Here is a 15,634-nt window from a genome sequence, read left to right as displayed (position 1 = left end):
TCAACCTTCCTCTTTTATTTGAAGTATATTAATGTTCATTGAAGAAGAAGGTCGTCAATAGTTGCCCATTTTTAATTTCCCTCCAACTCCAAGTCCGGGATTTAAACCTTATAGTTGAAGTTAGAAGGTGTTTCTTGATACATATGTATCAGCATTTATCCTTTCGTACCAATCTAGGAACAAACAAACATTTTACATGTTTTCGAAAAATTATTTCACTTTATTTTTTTAAAATATAAAAGTATCTTACTTCTTTTCAATTCTATACCAAAAGGTGTAATTTTCTATTCAATATTTTTAAAAAAAAAATTCAAAAATTCCTTTTAATTTCTTAAACTTGGTCTCCATCGAAGTAATTAAAATGGGACGGAGGCAGTAGTACTGTAAAATTAATGGGCTGCCGTGATTGGGTCGGCTGACCCGTTTTCCTGCCCTCTGTTCATCGAGCTCTGGCAATGCCGTCTCCGCTTAATCCCAGTTTGAAAAGGAAAAGGAATGTGCGAGACACGAATTATAAGAGGGAAAGGATTCACTGGACCTTCTTCTTCAACTTATAACAATTATGGCCACTTCTGATTCTCAGCGTCGCCGCGTTTTTGGTTAGCATTTCCCCCTAATTTTCTGTATCTCTCAGTTTTATGAAATTCTGTTTGGATTATTGTAATTATGCAAACTGTGTTGCTTAATTAGTTGAAAAGATTAGAACTTTAACCAATCGGACACACTGGGTTGCTTTTGTGTGTATATTAGTACTGATAGTAGGATATTAACGTAATTTAAATTTATTTGTGGGTGATGTAGTTGGGAATATACCATATGATGCTACTGAGGAGCAACTAATGCAAATCTGTGAGGAAGTTGGACCAGTTGTTTCCTTCAGGTCAGTTTATTTTCTTTGCCTTCTCCCTTAATTGACTCAGGGACTGCTTTATCTTTGTTTTATTTAGTTAAAGCAGCTGATTTTGTTATCCGTAGGAGGATATAAAAGACTGTCCTTTTGCAAGTTTCCAACTTACAAGTGCACTAACATGATAGTATCTGTAAGAAAATAGTGAAGATGATAAAACAAATACTCTTTTAACCTTTTGATCATCCCAAATTCGGTGTTTTTTGTAATGCTGATTTTCTGGTCATGCATCCCTGTAGATGTTAGTTTGCTGATTGAGGATTTGAGGTGACTAATGGACAAAGTGAACTCTACAGCTAGAATACCTAATATCATTTAATCTTTTGTATAAAAATGAATGCTTGTCCAGTTCCAAAAAATAAATAAAAAATGAATGCTTGAAGTTTTTATCGCAGCTGGTCGGAAACTTATCACCAGCAAGGATTTTTAAATTCTGTTTAGAGGGAATTATGTGGAGGATGACTGACTGAAGGAGACTCTTTTTCATCTGATAGGAGCTGATTTCTTCCTCCTCCTCCTTTTCTTACTTGGATGAGTCCACCTAGCATTTCTCATCTTTCTATTCACTCTATTTTCCTCCTCAGATTAGTGATTGATAAAGAAACTGGGAAACCAAAAGGTTATGGATTCTGCGAATACAAGGATGAAGAGACTGCATTAAGTGCTCGCCGCAACCTTAAGGGTTACGAGATAAATGGTCGGCAGCTAAGAGTTGATTTTGCTGAAAATGATAAAAATTCCGACAGAAATCGTGAACAGGTAAGACATTTAAATATCCTTGGACAATTTTTGTATTACTCCTTACCAAAAACTACTACACTGTTTATTTCTCTACCTGTTTTTTAATTTCTTGTCCCTGGAGTGAACATCCATTTTCCTGCTTGTCTCAACCAAAATATCCATATTTATTAAAGTTATTGGATTTTATGGTTCTCAACAACTGGCGTCTGGCTATTTCAAAACCATGACAGTGTTAGTGGAGTTGTGGAGATGCTTAAATTTCATATAAGGTGGTGTTGGCATCTCATTAGGTTCTGTGGGAGATGAAGGTGGTGTTGGCATCTCACTAGGTTCGTGATGAACTTATTCTTTTTTAAGGTATCCAGCATTAATGTGACTGGCTTCTATCCTGGTTAATGACAAATTGGTATCTGGTGCTTTAACCATTTTAGCTACCTGCAATTTGCTCACTTATTCTACTTTTGCCTCTACAGTGTTTCACCTAGCTGACTTGCATATGTCGATTTCTTCGTAGTCGTTCGTAGATTTTGGGGATCACATCTTACTCTAACTTTTCTGTTTGATACCCTATCTTGATCTGGACATCTAAACTAGTCATTAGCGCATAAAACTTGTTGAAGTAAAGTATTCATCATGACAGTTTCAGATATATAGTTTGTTCAGTTGGAAGAATCTATGATGCCCTTCAATCTTGAATTAACTGTCTTACTTTCTATTTTGAATTAAATTAAGACCTTTTTGATGAAGTAAGATAATTGCATTGACAGAGTCAACAGAAGATTCAAATTACAGAAGTATGATGCGACTCCTATATTGAATCAGGGAGTCGATGATGTCCAAAACTAACTTGGATCATTTACTTCCTCATGTTTTTATGTTTGTTATTTTTCAAAACTGGTATCTACTTCCCCATGATTTCACCAACAAACAGGGTTTGGAAGGTGTTTAGCATGTTATCATTGGAATGGTCACTGAATTCTCTTCAAAACATCATGCGCTGGTTCTTACCACTAGACCAATCCCCTAGGCATTATCCAAAACATTATTGATCAGTGGTAATCTTCCTCCATGGATAAGTACTGCTTTTCCACATATCCAACTTCCTCCCTATTCTTCTATTGCTCCTTGCCACGCATCAGACGCTCTATGATTTTACCTCCAAATGTAGACCCCAATGTTGTGAAAGGCAATTGCCTCGTCGCCAATGGAGAGAGGCGAGGTGACCCTTCATCGCCTTTTAGCTTTGTGGCGAGGCAATCTTCAAAAGGCGACAGCATGATGACAAAAGGCGAGCAAGTGGCAAGAAAGGCAAGAAAGGTGTCACCTTTTGTATTTTCTTAAGAAAAGGCGACCAATTTAGGATTTTAAAAGTTAAAAGGTAATTTTACGGTTTTCAACTAGACTCCTCCGGCGACTAGCCAGACTTTTCCAGCAACTCCGAAGTCTAAATCAATACATATTTCTTCTTTTCTTCTTCCTCTGGTTCTTTTTCCTTCTTCTTCTTCAGACTTTAGAATCACTTCTACCTTTGTTTTGACTTTTTGTTATGTTTTTTTTCTCATTCAAGTTCTAGACTTTTAGTATGTACTATCTATTTTCAGTTTTTGAATTGAAATATTTGCTAATATGTTATTGCTATTGAGATTTTGATTATTTACATATGCAATTAAATATTTTAATTTTTTGGTATTAAATGGTGCCGCACTTTAAAAAGGCGAGCGCCTCGCCGCTCACCTCGCCTTGTGGTGACTGGTGAGACAGACCCTTGTTGCCTTTTATCGCCTTTCGCCGTCCAAAACACTGGTAGACCCAAGTAAGCAGCAGGAAATTGTCCTGTTTTTTACCCCAAAATCATAATTAACTACTGAATTTCCCCCAGCATTAATTGGATAAAGAAGGCTCTTGCTCATGTTAATGTGTAAACCTGAGGAGGCCAGCAATATACTTCCTTGACTGAAATGAGGAATTATTTGCTACAATGTTTAAGTTTTCATTTTTCTTGCTATAAAAAAGGTGCAATTTCACGAACTTCTATTCTAAAATGTAAATTCTCTAAAAAGTTAGCTTCATCTACATTGTTAAATCCACTTTCATTTAAATACATCAAAACTCCAACTGTTACCTAAAAGTTGTGCCCGGTCAGAAGACTGTTCCTAAATTAGGATGCAACTAGCACTTTTTAATATTCAAACCCCTCTTGAAGAGAAGGGCAGAAGCATAAATATTGTGAGAGAACTTCATCTGTGACGTATTACCATTATTTTTCTGGACGTCAATTTTTCCAACTCAAGCAAATACTTTGTTGAACCCCACCAAATGAGAAAAGAGAAACGAACAAAAAATTAGCATGTAAGGAAAGCAAATGCTTCTTTTCTCTAATTTTTAATAACATCTATTCAATTGACCATGTTTGTCTTTTCGGCAGGGTCGCGGCGGACCTGGTATGACTGCGAATGTTGGTATGTTTCAATTTCACTTCTGCTTTTCACCCTTTCTTTTTCAATAAGCAAAATAGAGAAAGGGGGGGGGGGGGGGGGCTCATATCATCAATTGTTTTTTATTCTCTTTGAAATTAGAATCTAACATTTTCTATGGTAATGTCTATCAGATCCCCAAAAACACATTGGGGGACCAGCTGTCCCTGTGGATTCTGCACTTCAGCAGCCATTAGGCATGTCAGTAGCTATGACTGCTGCAGCCGTTATGGCAGGAGCTCTTGGAGCTGCTCAGAGTAGTTGCTCATTCAGCCAGTCTGGGATAGATCCTTTAACACTACATATGTCCAAATTGTCTAGGAGCCAACTGAAAGATGTTATGTCTGAGTTCAAGGTCAGGATGTTGATTGCATACGTCTCCAACTCATGATATTTCTAGTTCTGCTTGAATATTGCTGCAAAATTATAAAATAGCAACAAACTTAGACAACATACCCAGTGTAATCCCACAAGTATGCTAGCCTTGTGGATAACTGCTTGACATGATTATTGTAATTTTGATGACAGGCAATGTGTACACAAAACAAGGAACAGACACGCCAATTGCTGCTAGCAATTCCAAATTTGTCAAAAGCTCTTTTTCTGGTATTAACCTATGGTAGATGCTCAAGTTTCTGCTGTTGTTTAGTATTTTTGTTATTGCTGACTTCAAAACAATCATCTATTCTTCATTGCAAATTGCATAACCGTTTTTCTTTTCTGGAGTGCTGAGCATGCTTTATTGCAACATGAAGGGTGTCATATTACTTGTTCTCAGCATCAGAATATCACTGTTGTTTCTTTTTACATTGCATGATTATTGAAACCACACAGTTACTAGTTTGTATTTGTTTGCCAATGCAGGCACAGCTAATACTGGGAATGGTAACCCAACCAATGGTTCGTTCACTGGCTCCTTTGTTTTAATACCTCTCTCTCTCATATATACTTATATAGATAAGCTGTCAAAATGTATCTTTTCAAAATTCATATAGGTTTCCTTTCCTTTATTGTTCTTTTGAGTTTGATTCCTATTGTTTTGGTATCAGAATCACGTTAAGGATCGCCTAGTTCTTAATTTTATTTGAAAATCAGCAGACACACATATATCGTCTTCATTTTATTTAGGGCATTCTACTGCTGCTGCTGTTTTAGTTGTTTTTTGAGGAATCAGTTTGTCAAAGAGCCACACCTGATAATCTTTGAAATTTGCAGTTGCAGACGCCAAACATTCAGCAATCGGCTGCACCTAAGCTGCAGCCATTGGTTCTAGATAGTCAGCAAAGTCAACAACTGTCAACTCAGTCTCTTCTTGGGTTACCCCCACTTCCTCCTAGTTTACTCCCCCAGGCACAGCCTCAGACTCAACTAGCACAATCGCAGAACCAAGTTTTGCAAAGTCAGTTGCCTATGCCTTCTAGAAATCCTTCCATCAATGCAACCCAAGTCAATGTGTCAATTAATCCAACAGTTCAGGTGGGAACTTCTGTTGCTGTAAAGCAGCAAATGCAGCCTTTTTTCTTACAACAAGCTGGGCCAGTTGCTTCCATGAATTTTACATATAATAGTCAGCTGGGGACAGAAAAGACAAGATATCCTCCTCCTCCTTCATCAATGCGTACCCCATCATTGGAACAAGGTTCTCAGGTGTATATCTTTATTTACTGTTAGTCTACAACTGCAACAAACGAACACAGCTGGCAAAATATAAAATCTATGGGAACATTGATTTGAAAATAAGTTAATAAGGACAATATAACTTACTTTGGATGATTGTCATGCTTGAATGGTTGAGTAAGTAATTTTCCAAAGAATAAATTTTCCGTAGAAAGGAAGAGAGCTTAAATATTGGATTCTCTTAATAGATTTAGGATGAAACAAGAAGATGACTAGAATCTTATGCAAAAGGTTGCTTTATAATACAAGCTCCGCTCCTTACCCCTTTTCTACTCATGGAAAATTTACTTGATGTCTCCCAAACACAATAAAATATAGGAAGTCCATAGGATAGTATCTATATGGAACAGTATGTATCTTTCTGCAAGAGACTTACCTTCAGTGATGTTATAGTTTGTTTCTTCCAAAGGGACATCAATGTGAACTTGTATAATTTTATTTTTTTATTAACAGGGAAATCCTTCAGTAGTGTCTGGTGTCTTGGATAATACGAATAAAGACTCTCAACGACCCCAGGCTCCTAATAATTCATCTTTGATTACCAGACCAGCTTACCCTTCAGGTTTGCCTGAGGTGAAGAGAGGGGCAGCATATAATCTAGATCTTCTGAGTCGGCCATCAAAAACGACAAGGCTAAATGATGGAATAAGTTATGCCTTACCTGATGCAAGTGTATCTACGCCCCAGTCAGGATGCTCGACTCAAATTTTAGCTGCAGCAGAAATGTCAAACCCTGATAAACAAGCTACTCAGGTAATTTTAGAGTGTTGAGGTTTCTTTGTAATCAATTGAAGGAACTTAAGATAGATCAATTGCAAATGATAAGTGAATTTAGATGTTTCTACTTCCATTTGTTTTATTGCTTGCTATATTGATTTGAAAGTATGCATAACTAATACATCCGATGCATACAATCTTCGATGTGAATATGTTAAATACCCCTTATTGTTTTGATTTGATACTTTATTTAGAATCGCATGGGATGTAACAGGTACAGCTTCCCTCGGACGTTGAGTCTGCCTTGCTGCAACAAGTACTGAGTCTCACTCCTGAGCAGTTAAGTGCACTGCCACCAGATCAACAGCAGCAGGTCATTCAGCTCCAACAGATGCTTCGGCGGCCAACATAGCCAAACTTTAATACGTGACAAGGACCTCAGATACTTGCCCCACCAAAATATTTGTGCAGAAGGGCATGTTGTCTTTTGGATCATTTACCATATTGTAAAGTGATTGATTTCCAAAGGATTGTTAAAATGCACTTGGGTGTATTACATTCATGTAATGACTATAAGCAGGCTGTTTACAAGCTAAATGAAAGAAAGAGGAAAGAGTTTTGTAGCTCCAGTTGTACTCAAGCATTAAATATTTATTCCTATTATTGTTCTGAGGCACCCTATGAAAGTGTGGTACTCGATATCACCCTCATATAGGGATGACAATTGAGGCAGGATAGGGCGGGTCAAAGCTTTTATTTTCAAAAATTAAACGGGAAGCACCCGATAAAAGTGTAATACTCGATGTCACCCTCATATAGGGATGACAATTGGGGCATGATAGGGAGGGTCAAAGCTTTCTCATATAAGGATGACAAATGGGGATGGTATAGGGTGGATCAGAGCTTTTAGAAATAGTTTATCACTTACTACTTTAGCGACTATTAAATTTTGTCCAATTTAATGTTGCAACGGGTAAATTGAAGTAATTAGCAGCCACATGAACTTTCAATTAATTCATAGTTAATGTACAATTTACTGCTGATATTTTTTATTAATGCGTTAAAAAAGGTTTGAGTTTGAATTAATTGATCTTTAAATATAGTATAATAGATCTACTGCTTTTACCGTAACAAAAGTAATCAACAACTAATATATCTAAAAAATTACTAAAACAAGAAATGAAAATGTAATGTTAGAGTGATTAGATAGAAAGAAATACTAAATTTTGATAATGAAAATAAAGAATATGTAAATAGGAACTGAATGAAGCGCGGCTAAACAAAGCTAAATAGAGGGCAAGGCTATATTTAAACAAGACAAACGTGGTAGAACAAAGCAAAACTTTAACAGGGAGAAACTGACCCATCCCGCACCGCCTCATTGTCATTCCTGCCCTTTACCCTTATATGGACATTTGAGTCATGTAACTGGTGAAAGCCAAAGCCAGGTTCTAACGGCTCGTTTGGTAACTGGTTAGTGTTATGTAAGTATTAGACCATCTCTAACCCTCCTCTATTTTACTCTTCATTCTCTATATTTGGAAAGTAAAATAGAGAATGGATACTCCAACCCACTTCCATATCACTCTCTATTCTTCAAAGTTAGAGCGTTGAATAGTAGTTCTCCAAATTTGGAGAATAGAGAACTACTATTCACACTCTCTATTTCACTTTTTCAAAACTTTATTATTATTTCTAATTAACATATTATTTTACATATAATGTCATTAATTAAATATCTAATATTCATTAAAAAAAATGTAATATAATATTTTTAAAAATATATTATTTAATATATACTAGTACTTTCATCCCGAATTAATAGTATTTTATTTTTTTCTAATTTTCGTCAATACTATAATTTGATTTAATTATTAATTTTCACTATAAAAAAGACACAAAATTAAAATGATAAGATGAAAATTTTAATTTTAAAATACAATACATAATATGATAATTTAAATACAAGACAACAATACAATACATAACATAATGACTACATGTATTATACTGCACAACATGATAATTGAGGATGAACGTGAAAATGCACCAATTCAAGATGTCGTAGAGGCTCCAACTCCAACGACAGAAATTATGGTAGATGAAAATCCCCGGTTTGAATAATTTTTAGCTAGACATAAAAAATTTAAGGACAAAAATGCACATTTTGAACTCCATAATGCATTAATTGAACATTTATGGGAGCAACGTAATAATTTTGAAAATTGAGTGTTTATGTATTGTATTTCACTTTTATTTGAATTTGTCCAATAATTTGTATATTATATTATATTTTCTTACAATTTGTGTTATTTAAAAATTAAGAATAAAATATATTTTTATATTAAATAAAAAATTTGAAAAAATAAAATTTTCTATCACATGAAAATCTATATTACTTTAAAATCATGAACTCCTAACTTGAATGTTAAATTACTATAATATCCCTAACTTAGGTTGTGACTTTTTTGATGAGTTGTGACTTTTTTCAAAGGGTTGTCATTTTTCGACGAGATGTGACTTTTCCAAAGATTTGTGACTTTTTCGATGAGTTGTGACTTTTCCGATAAGTTGTGATTTTTCGATGAGTTGTGACTTTTTCAATAAGTTGTAATGTAGATATATGCTTCTGAATAACTATTTCCAAAATAATTAGACTTCTTAAGAGTTAGATAATTGTCATGATTTGTTTTTTTGATGTTCAAGACAAAAGAATGACTTTATTTATCAATTTTACTTTTGTGAATTAGATTGTCAGGAAGTTTGCTTCAAAATAGTTATTATTACATAAACATAGTATGTATTAGTTTATTTTTATTATTTATTTAATAACTAATTTTTATGAGATAAATATTTCATTAATGCAAATATATATCTATCTATATCTATATTACCTTAAAAACATGAACTCCTAACTTGAATGTTAAATTACTATAATATCCTTAACTTAGGTTGTGACTTTTTCAATGAGTTGTGACTTTTTCGATAAGTTCTGACTTTTTTCAAAGGGTTGTGATTTTTCGATGAGTTGTGACTTTTCCAAAGAGTTGTGACTTTTTCGATGAGTTCTGACTTTTTCGATAAGTTGTGACTTTTTTCAAAGGGTTGTGATTTTTCGATGAGTTGTGACTTTTTCGATGAGTTCTGACTTTTTCGATAAGTTGTGACTTTTTTCAAAGGGTTGTGATTTTTCGATGAGTCGTGACTTTTTCAATAAGTTGTGACTTTTCCAAAGGGTTGTGACTTCTCGGATATGTCATGACTTTTCAGATAAGATACAAAAAAACATTTTTTCATACTACCCTTTGTTGACTATAAATAAAGGGACTTCCTCTCATTATTCAACCACAATTTTTTTTAATCTTCTGCTCTTCTTCTTCTTGCATTTTAAAAAATTTCGTGTGATTTATTGTCGTTGAGTGAGTTTGAAGTTTAGCGAAATATGAGATACCACTATTCTGATGAAGTAAATCGTTCTATCCTAAGAAGGTATATTCCATAACCACGAGTACTTGAGGAAAACAATTTTGATGATATAATAATATTTTTTTTACTTAATATATACATTAATATGTAATGTTTCAAAATAAGAAGTTAACATGATGTAGTTTAAATACATTTGTTTTTGTTAACAATTTCTCTTGTGATGTAGATATATGCTTCCGAATAACCATTTCCAAAATTATTAGACTTCTTAAGAGTTAGATAATTGTCATGATTTATTTTTTTGATGTTCAAAACAAAAGAACATTCACAATAGAATCTGCAATATTATTTTGTGCAAAACTTATTATTCAAATCTTCGCTTAAATAAGCAATATTATTTACTATGCCATATATTCTCTAAATTGGTAATCACGTGCAACACATGTGTTGAAAAATTAGTTATATAAAGTAATTATTTGGGGAAAAAAATAAAGGATTTATATTATGAAATAAGAAAATAAGAATGAAATAAAAATAAAAATATAATATTGAGGAGAGAGGAAAATATATTTTTTAGAGAGTAAAATAGAAAATTGAGTTGGAGTTGGTTGTCTGATAAAATAGAAAACTCTATATTTGAAGAGTAAAATAGAGTGTAGGGTTGGAGATGCTCTTAGTAATGCATAGATTAATTATGAGGGAATTTAATTATTTTATGCAAGATTTAGTTATTCCACTTTATATTCTGCATAGAATAACTATAAATTCTCATAACTTATACAAATAGTAGTTATGCGAATTTCTAAGTTTCAAATCAAAAGTAAATTTGTGCGAATCCACAATCATAGACTATGCAATAAAGAAAGATACATTTGTATTCACTTTCATTCAGAACACGCAAAGATTGTGCTACCGTAGAAGCCAATATGAAATAAACATTCACAATCCACAATCATGAACTTGGCTTTGCACTAAAGAAAGGTGCATTTGCATTCACTTTCATTCAAAACAAGCAACGACTGAGCTACCGCAAAAACCAGTATGAACAAACACTGACAATTCACAATCATGAACTCAGCTCTGCACTAAAGAAAGGTGTATTTGTATTCACTTTCATCCAGAATAAGCTATGGTTGAGCTACCATAGAAGTCAGTATGAACAAACACGGACAATCCACAATCATGAACTCGGCTCTGCACTAAAGAAAAGTACATTTTTATTCACTTTCATTCAACACAAGCAATGAATGGACTACCGCGAAAGTTTGAACAAACACCGACTTCTCATTATATTAATTTTATATGTAAATAACTTACATTCTAACTAGTCGCTTAAACATAGCATTATTTATACAAAATTTAATGTCTTAATGTCTGCATAATTCACCTTCAAAACAACCCCTAATTGGATAAAATCAGCTCATAATTAAGTAAAACATAACTAATCTCACTCCATTCAGATAAATAAAAGTAAATGAACATCTTTAAACTGAAAATCTGAAATGAGTTTCTGTTTGTTACATTAACTAGTGAAATTCATGACCACTTTTACATAGAATATAATCAATATAGATGCTGCACTCTCCATTTTAGTCCGGAGTGAAGATGGTCTACAAATAGGGGGAGAAAATTTTGTTTTATCGAACAACACGTCAAGGGTTCAATTCCTGCTAACTTCAAAACCAAAAAAAATACAGTCAAGTATAGTTAGCAACTCCTCTTCTTTCTTCATATCTCATTTTGTTCCTCTCTATTACCTCATCAAGTCGAGCCGAATTTCTTTTGGAAATAGTCTCTGTATGATATAATCTGCATATATTCTACTCTCGAAATCACTATTGTTGTTGTATTACCTCATCAAAGCTGCTCTTGTTTTGATGAGTTTTCATCATCAAAATTCCAATTCTCACACAAAACTCTCTTACCTATTCCACCACTTCTACACACACCTAACACCCCACCACCACCACCAATCTTAAACCTCACTTTCCCTCTCTTCAATGGCAATTCAAGTCCTTTACTTTCCTTTTCCCCACTATCAGTTTTTTTCTCCTCTTTCTTCTCCCTCTCTGGTTCCTCAGTTTTAGCACAATATCCCCAAAGTTCCCTTCTTCTCTTCTCAACAGTTTCCTTCTCGTGATTCTCAATCACCGGCATTACTGGTAGCCATGTCGGAATATGCTTCTTCTCTCCTCCAATGTACTCAATCTTACTACTACCTACATTTCTCATACCTTTTCTGCTTCCTACTGAAAATATTTTCCTAGGCAACGGTTTTGCGAATGGAATTTCCTTGGAATCCTCCGTAAATGTATCGAGTTTCTTCACCGCGCCGGAGTTGAGAAAGCAACCGGTAGCTCTCCATGCTCCGGGGAATCCACTCACGGAACTCAGCTCATCCACGGCGGCGATTGTGTCGACGAGATTTGCCTGGGTACGGGATGCTGAGTTGGCTGAATCCGCGGCGGACTTAGCGATTGTTCTCAGGTACCTGACGGCGATGTCTGTTAGGATTCCGAGAACAGGACCTTCTGCCGCTGTGAATCCGATTGAACTGCAGATCTGCGCTACTGCTGTTCTGGTTATGGTGAAGGCGTAATCGGATTCCGATAACGGCGTGGACGGAGGAGGAATCGCCTTTGCCGCCAGAGGACGGCTGCGATTTGATTTTGAACTCATGTGGGCGGCTCTGCTTCGAGAGTCCTGAAACAAAAACCCTAGATGTTCATTGGAAAGTTTTAGAGGCAGAGTGGGGGCTCGAACTCGTGCCGTTAAATTGCCGAAAGTAATAAACTGCAAACCAGTACGCTAGGAAATCTAATAGTACATTGTTTTTATTTTTTACATTATTTAATTAAAAAACAGGAGAGAGACATTTACCTTGTACGAACTTGAGGTCGATAAATCTGCAAATCTAGAAATTTACTTCAGCCAATTGAATTTTCCCAAATTCTTTCTGTTTAAGAACTAAAAGAAATTGTATAAGTATAACATTTTTTTAAGAAAAACAAGTCACTCTAACAAAAGAGACACACACATCAAGATGTTTGTCAGCGAGTGGAGGCGACCGCTCAATAAAGAGGATTTTATCTTAGGTGATTGCTCAATAAAAAGGATTTTATCCTGAAAATGCAATGTAATGAAAAATGATGTGGACTATGTATATGGTAACTTACTAGGGTTTACGTAACCCATGCTGGATTAATCGTATTTTGGGCCGGAGCTCTGAACCTATTTGAAATGGCCCATTTCTACTAAAAGGGTGAGAAAGGAATAGAGGTATGACTGGCATAATATTTACGATTGAATTAAAAAATATATAGGGATTGGACAATTTGCCGAAGAAAATACTTGAATAAGAAATCGAATTGAGACAGATACAGATCAAATTGAACGTATTAAGTATAAACAACTTCTTGTTACTGATCCCGACATATGAGGGTTTCGTTCAACTACAAGCATCATGAATCAAGAGGAAAATGAAACCATATGTTGGAAGGTGAATTGAATGGGATTCAAGTTTTTCATTTCCTAAAGTAAAATTATGATTTTACATTTAAAGGAAGTTTTAAGAGTTTACTTTAGCGATGAACTCAATTATGCAAAATATCACGATCCAAATCGTCATGAGAGACACTCACCCTAAACCCCTATGGTGGGAGGACCACTATCTAATATCATGCAAAACGTTTCACAACATAAGGAAATTGTTTTCAAAAGTTTCAAACAAGTTTCATAAAAAAAAGCCATTGTTACCAATCACTCACAGATAACCTCCTTAAAAACTGAAAATCGTGTACCAAAACATCTCTCTAGTCTAGAAATGAGGATTCAACCTCGAACAAAGCAATCTAAGTCTGGAAATGGACCAGAGAGAGAAGAGAAATCCGTAGCATCCCAAAAGAAGCAACTCACCGTTGAATTCAGGAAACGCGAATGTCAGAATTAGATTGCAAAGTAACCGTCAAAATACTTTATACTCAACAACAAAAGAGCAAGTACACCATCAGTACACAAAATTCACAGTGTACTAATAGAATCATCTATCGGCTCCAAATATACGAAATATGAAAAGCAACCACAACTTAGTAAAATAGATAACAAATGTGATAACATGACAAACAACAATGCAACAAATCAATATGGTTCATTCACGAAACCCACACACAAACAATCAATGTATCAGGCGTGGTACCTTAGTCAATCGTTAGAATGTACCGACATGGTACTAGAGCCAACTATATATATGAATATTCTTTATTATGCATGGTACCCGAGCCAACTATTAGTGTAACAACCTGGAAAACTAGTAAGCCCAAGCTAGAGTCTAACGGAAACGAATAGGTGAAACTAGAGCCTAACTTGTGTGTCTTTGAGTTGTCATGAGGTTTTGAGGTTGTAAAATGATGTCCCGAGCCTAGGTTGAGGTGTTTAGGGGTTAGACGTCAAGGTACGACCCCCCAAAGACCAACCAAGGGTCCTTGAGGGGGACCCTAAAGCCTAAACCCCAAGGTTGCCTAAGTTCACAAAAAACAGTCAAATATGTGACCTACCGATGGCCATCTACTGCCAGTAGATTGATTCACTCCCCGTAGGTCATGGGCGTAGGTCAAGGCCTGCAAAGCTAAGCCTCAGGTACAAACCACGGAGGTGATTGACGTCCAGTAACTTCACCTACGGTTCGTAAGTGGAGGGGCGTAGGTGCTGCCAGTTTTTAAGATTTTTAGTTTTAGTTAGATGTTTGGTAATTAATTAGGGGTTAAAGGAGGTCGGTTAGTTAGTAAATTAATCACCTATATAAGCTAATAAGACCATAAACTAAGTCATTAATTCATTATATCCCAAGACCCCAAATCAAAACTCAACTACTTTCCCCTCCAAAAATCTTCTCTCTAGAAACTCCATTGAAGACCAAGAGAAGGGACCAAGCTAAGGCGTGGAGATGGAGGCTTCTTCATATGAATTTGATGGGATTCTATGTCTAAGGTATGGGAGTTTTCATCCTTGGGAAGCTATCACCCAAGGATCCCTTTCAAAAGCTTTTAACTTAATTAGCTGGGGTTTCAACTCAACTCCACGAATTCCTTTCAAAGTCACTTTTAAAGGGTGAATTGTGTTTGCTTATGAATATAAGACTTATTTTATATGATTTTAACTCAAATTCTTCAAGAATCCATGAGACCCCCAATCCTAGTTATTGTTCTTCTTTACATTATGAGATGGTTTTACAAGTTGATCCAATTGATTTGATGTGAGTTAATTATGATGTAATTGCATGATCTAAGTATGATTCTACATGTATATTTGATTAACCTATGATTCAAAGGTGAATCGATGAGGCCTAGGGCTATGTCATGAAAAAGGCAAATTGTGGGTTTAGATGTAACCTTCTAAGAATGGTGAACTTCTTGATGAATTGCCTTAGATTAAATCACCTAGACATGAATTGCTTATAAGTAAAACTTGTAGACATGAACTAACTTGATTAGGGATTATATGAATGAGCATGTTTGTGTAATATTGGGATTGAGGTTATATGTTCCTATATGACTATAATTGATCAAGAATGAGGCAAGTGGTTAGGTTACCTTGAGAACTAGGATTACTTAATAATCATGTGAGACATTGCTTGAGAGCACGACTTGTAATATGAAGAGGACTCACAAGGCTTAAAGGTAAAGAGCTAAAATGA

The 15,634-nt window shown here is 35.1% G+C and overlaps 2 protein-coding genes across 2 annotated transcripts; one reads left to right on the top strand and one right to left on the bottom strand.

The window, feature by feature from the left end:
• The first annotated feature begins 371 nt into the window (after positions 1-371).
• Positions 372-7,139, top strand: LOC125836479 (cleavage stimulating factor 64-like). The gene is made up of 10 exons (XM_049515652.1): positions 372-599; positions 802-880; positions 1,492-1,666; positions 4,074-4,107; positions 4,257-4,477; positions 4,651-4,728; positions 4,987-5,022; positions 5,338-5,769; positions 6,253-6,552; positions 6,791-7,139. The coding sequence occupies exons 1-10, from the start codon at positions 563-565 to the stop codon at positions 6,926-6,928; spliced, it is 1,530 nt and encodes a 509-aa protein (XP_049371609.1). The 5' UTR covers positions 372-562; the 3' UTR covers positions 6,929-7,139.
• Positions 7,140-11,799: 4,660 nt separating this feature from the next.
• On the bottom strand, positions 11,800-12,672 carry LOC125836272 (uncharacterized). Its single transcript, XM_049515444.1, has one exon. The coding sequence runs from the start codon at positions 12,619-12,621 to the stop codon at positions 11,800-11,802; it is 822 nt and encodes a 273-aa protein (XP_049371401.1). The 5' UTR covers positions 12,622-12,672.
• Between the last annotated feature and the right edge of the window lie 2,962 nt (positions 12,673-15,634).

The sequence above is a fragment of the Solanum verrucosum genome, unplaced genomic scaffold, assembly GCF_900185275.1.
Source record: "Solanum verrucosum unplaced genomic scaffold, falcon-dt-bn FXZP01000278.1, whole genome shotgun sequence".
NCBI classification, from domain to species: Eukaryota; Viridiplantae; Streptophyta; class Magnoliopsida; order Solanales; family Solanaceae; genus Solanum; species Solanum verrucosum.
The sequence above is the reverse complement of the archived record's forward strand: the minus strand, read 5'-3'. Positions and strand labels throughout refer to the sequence as shown.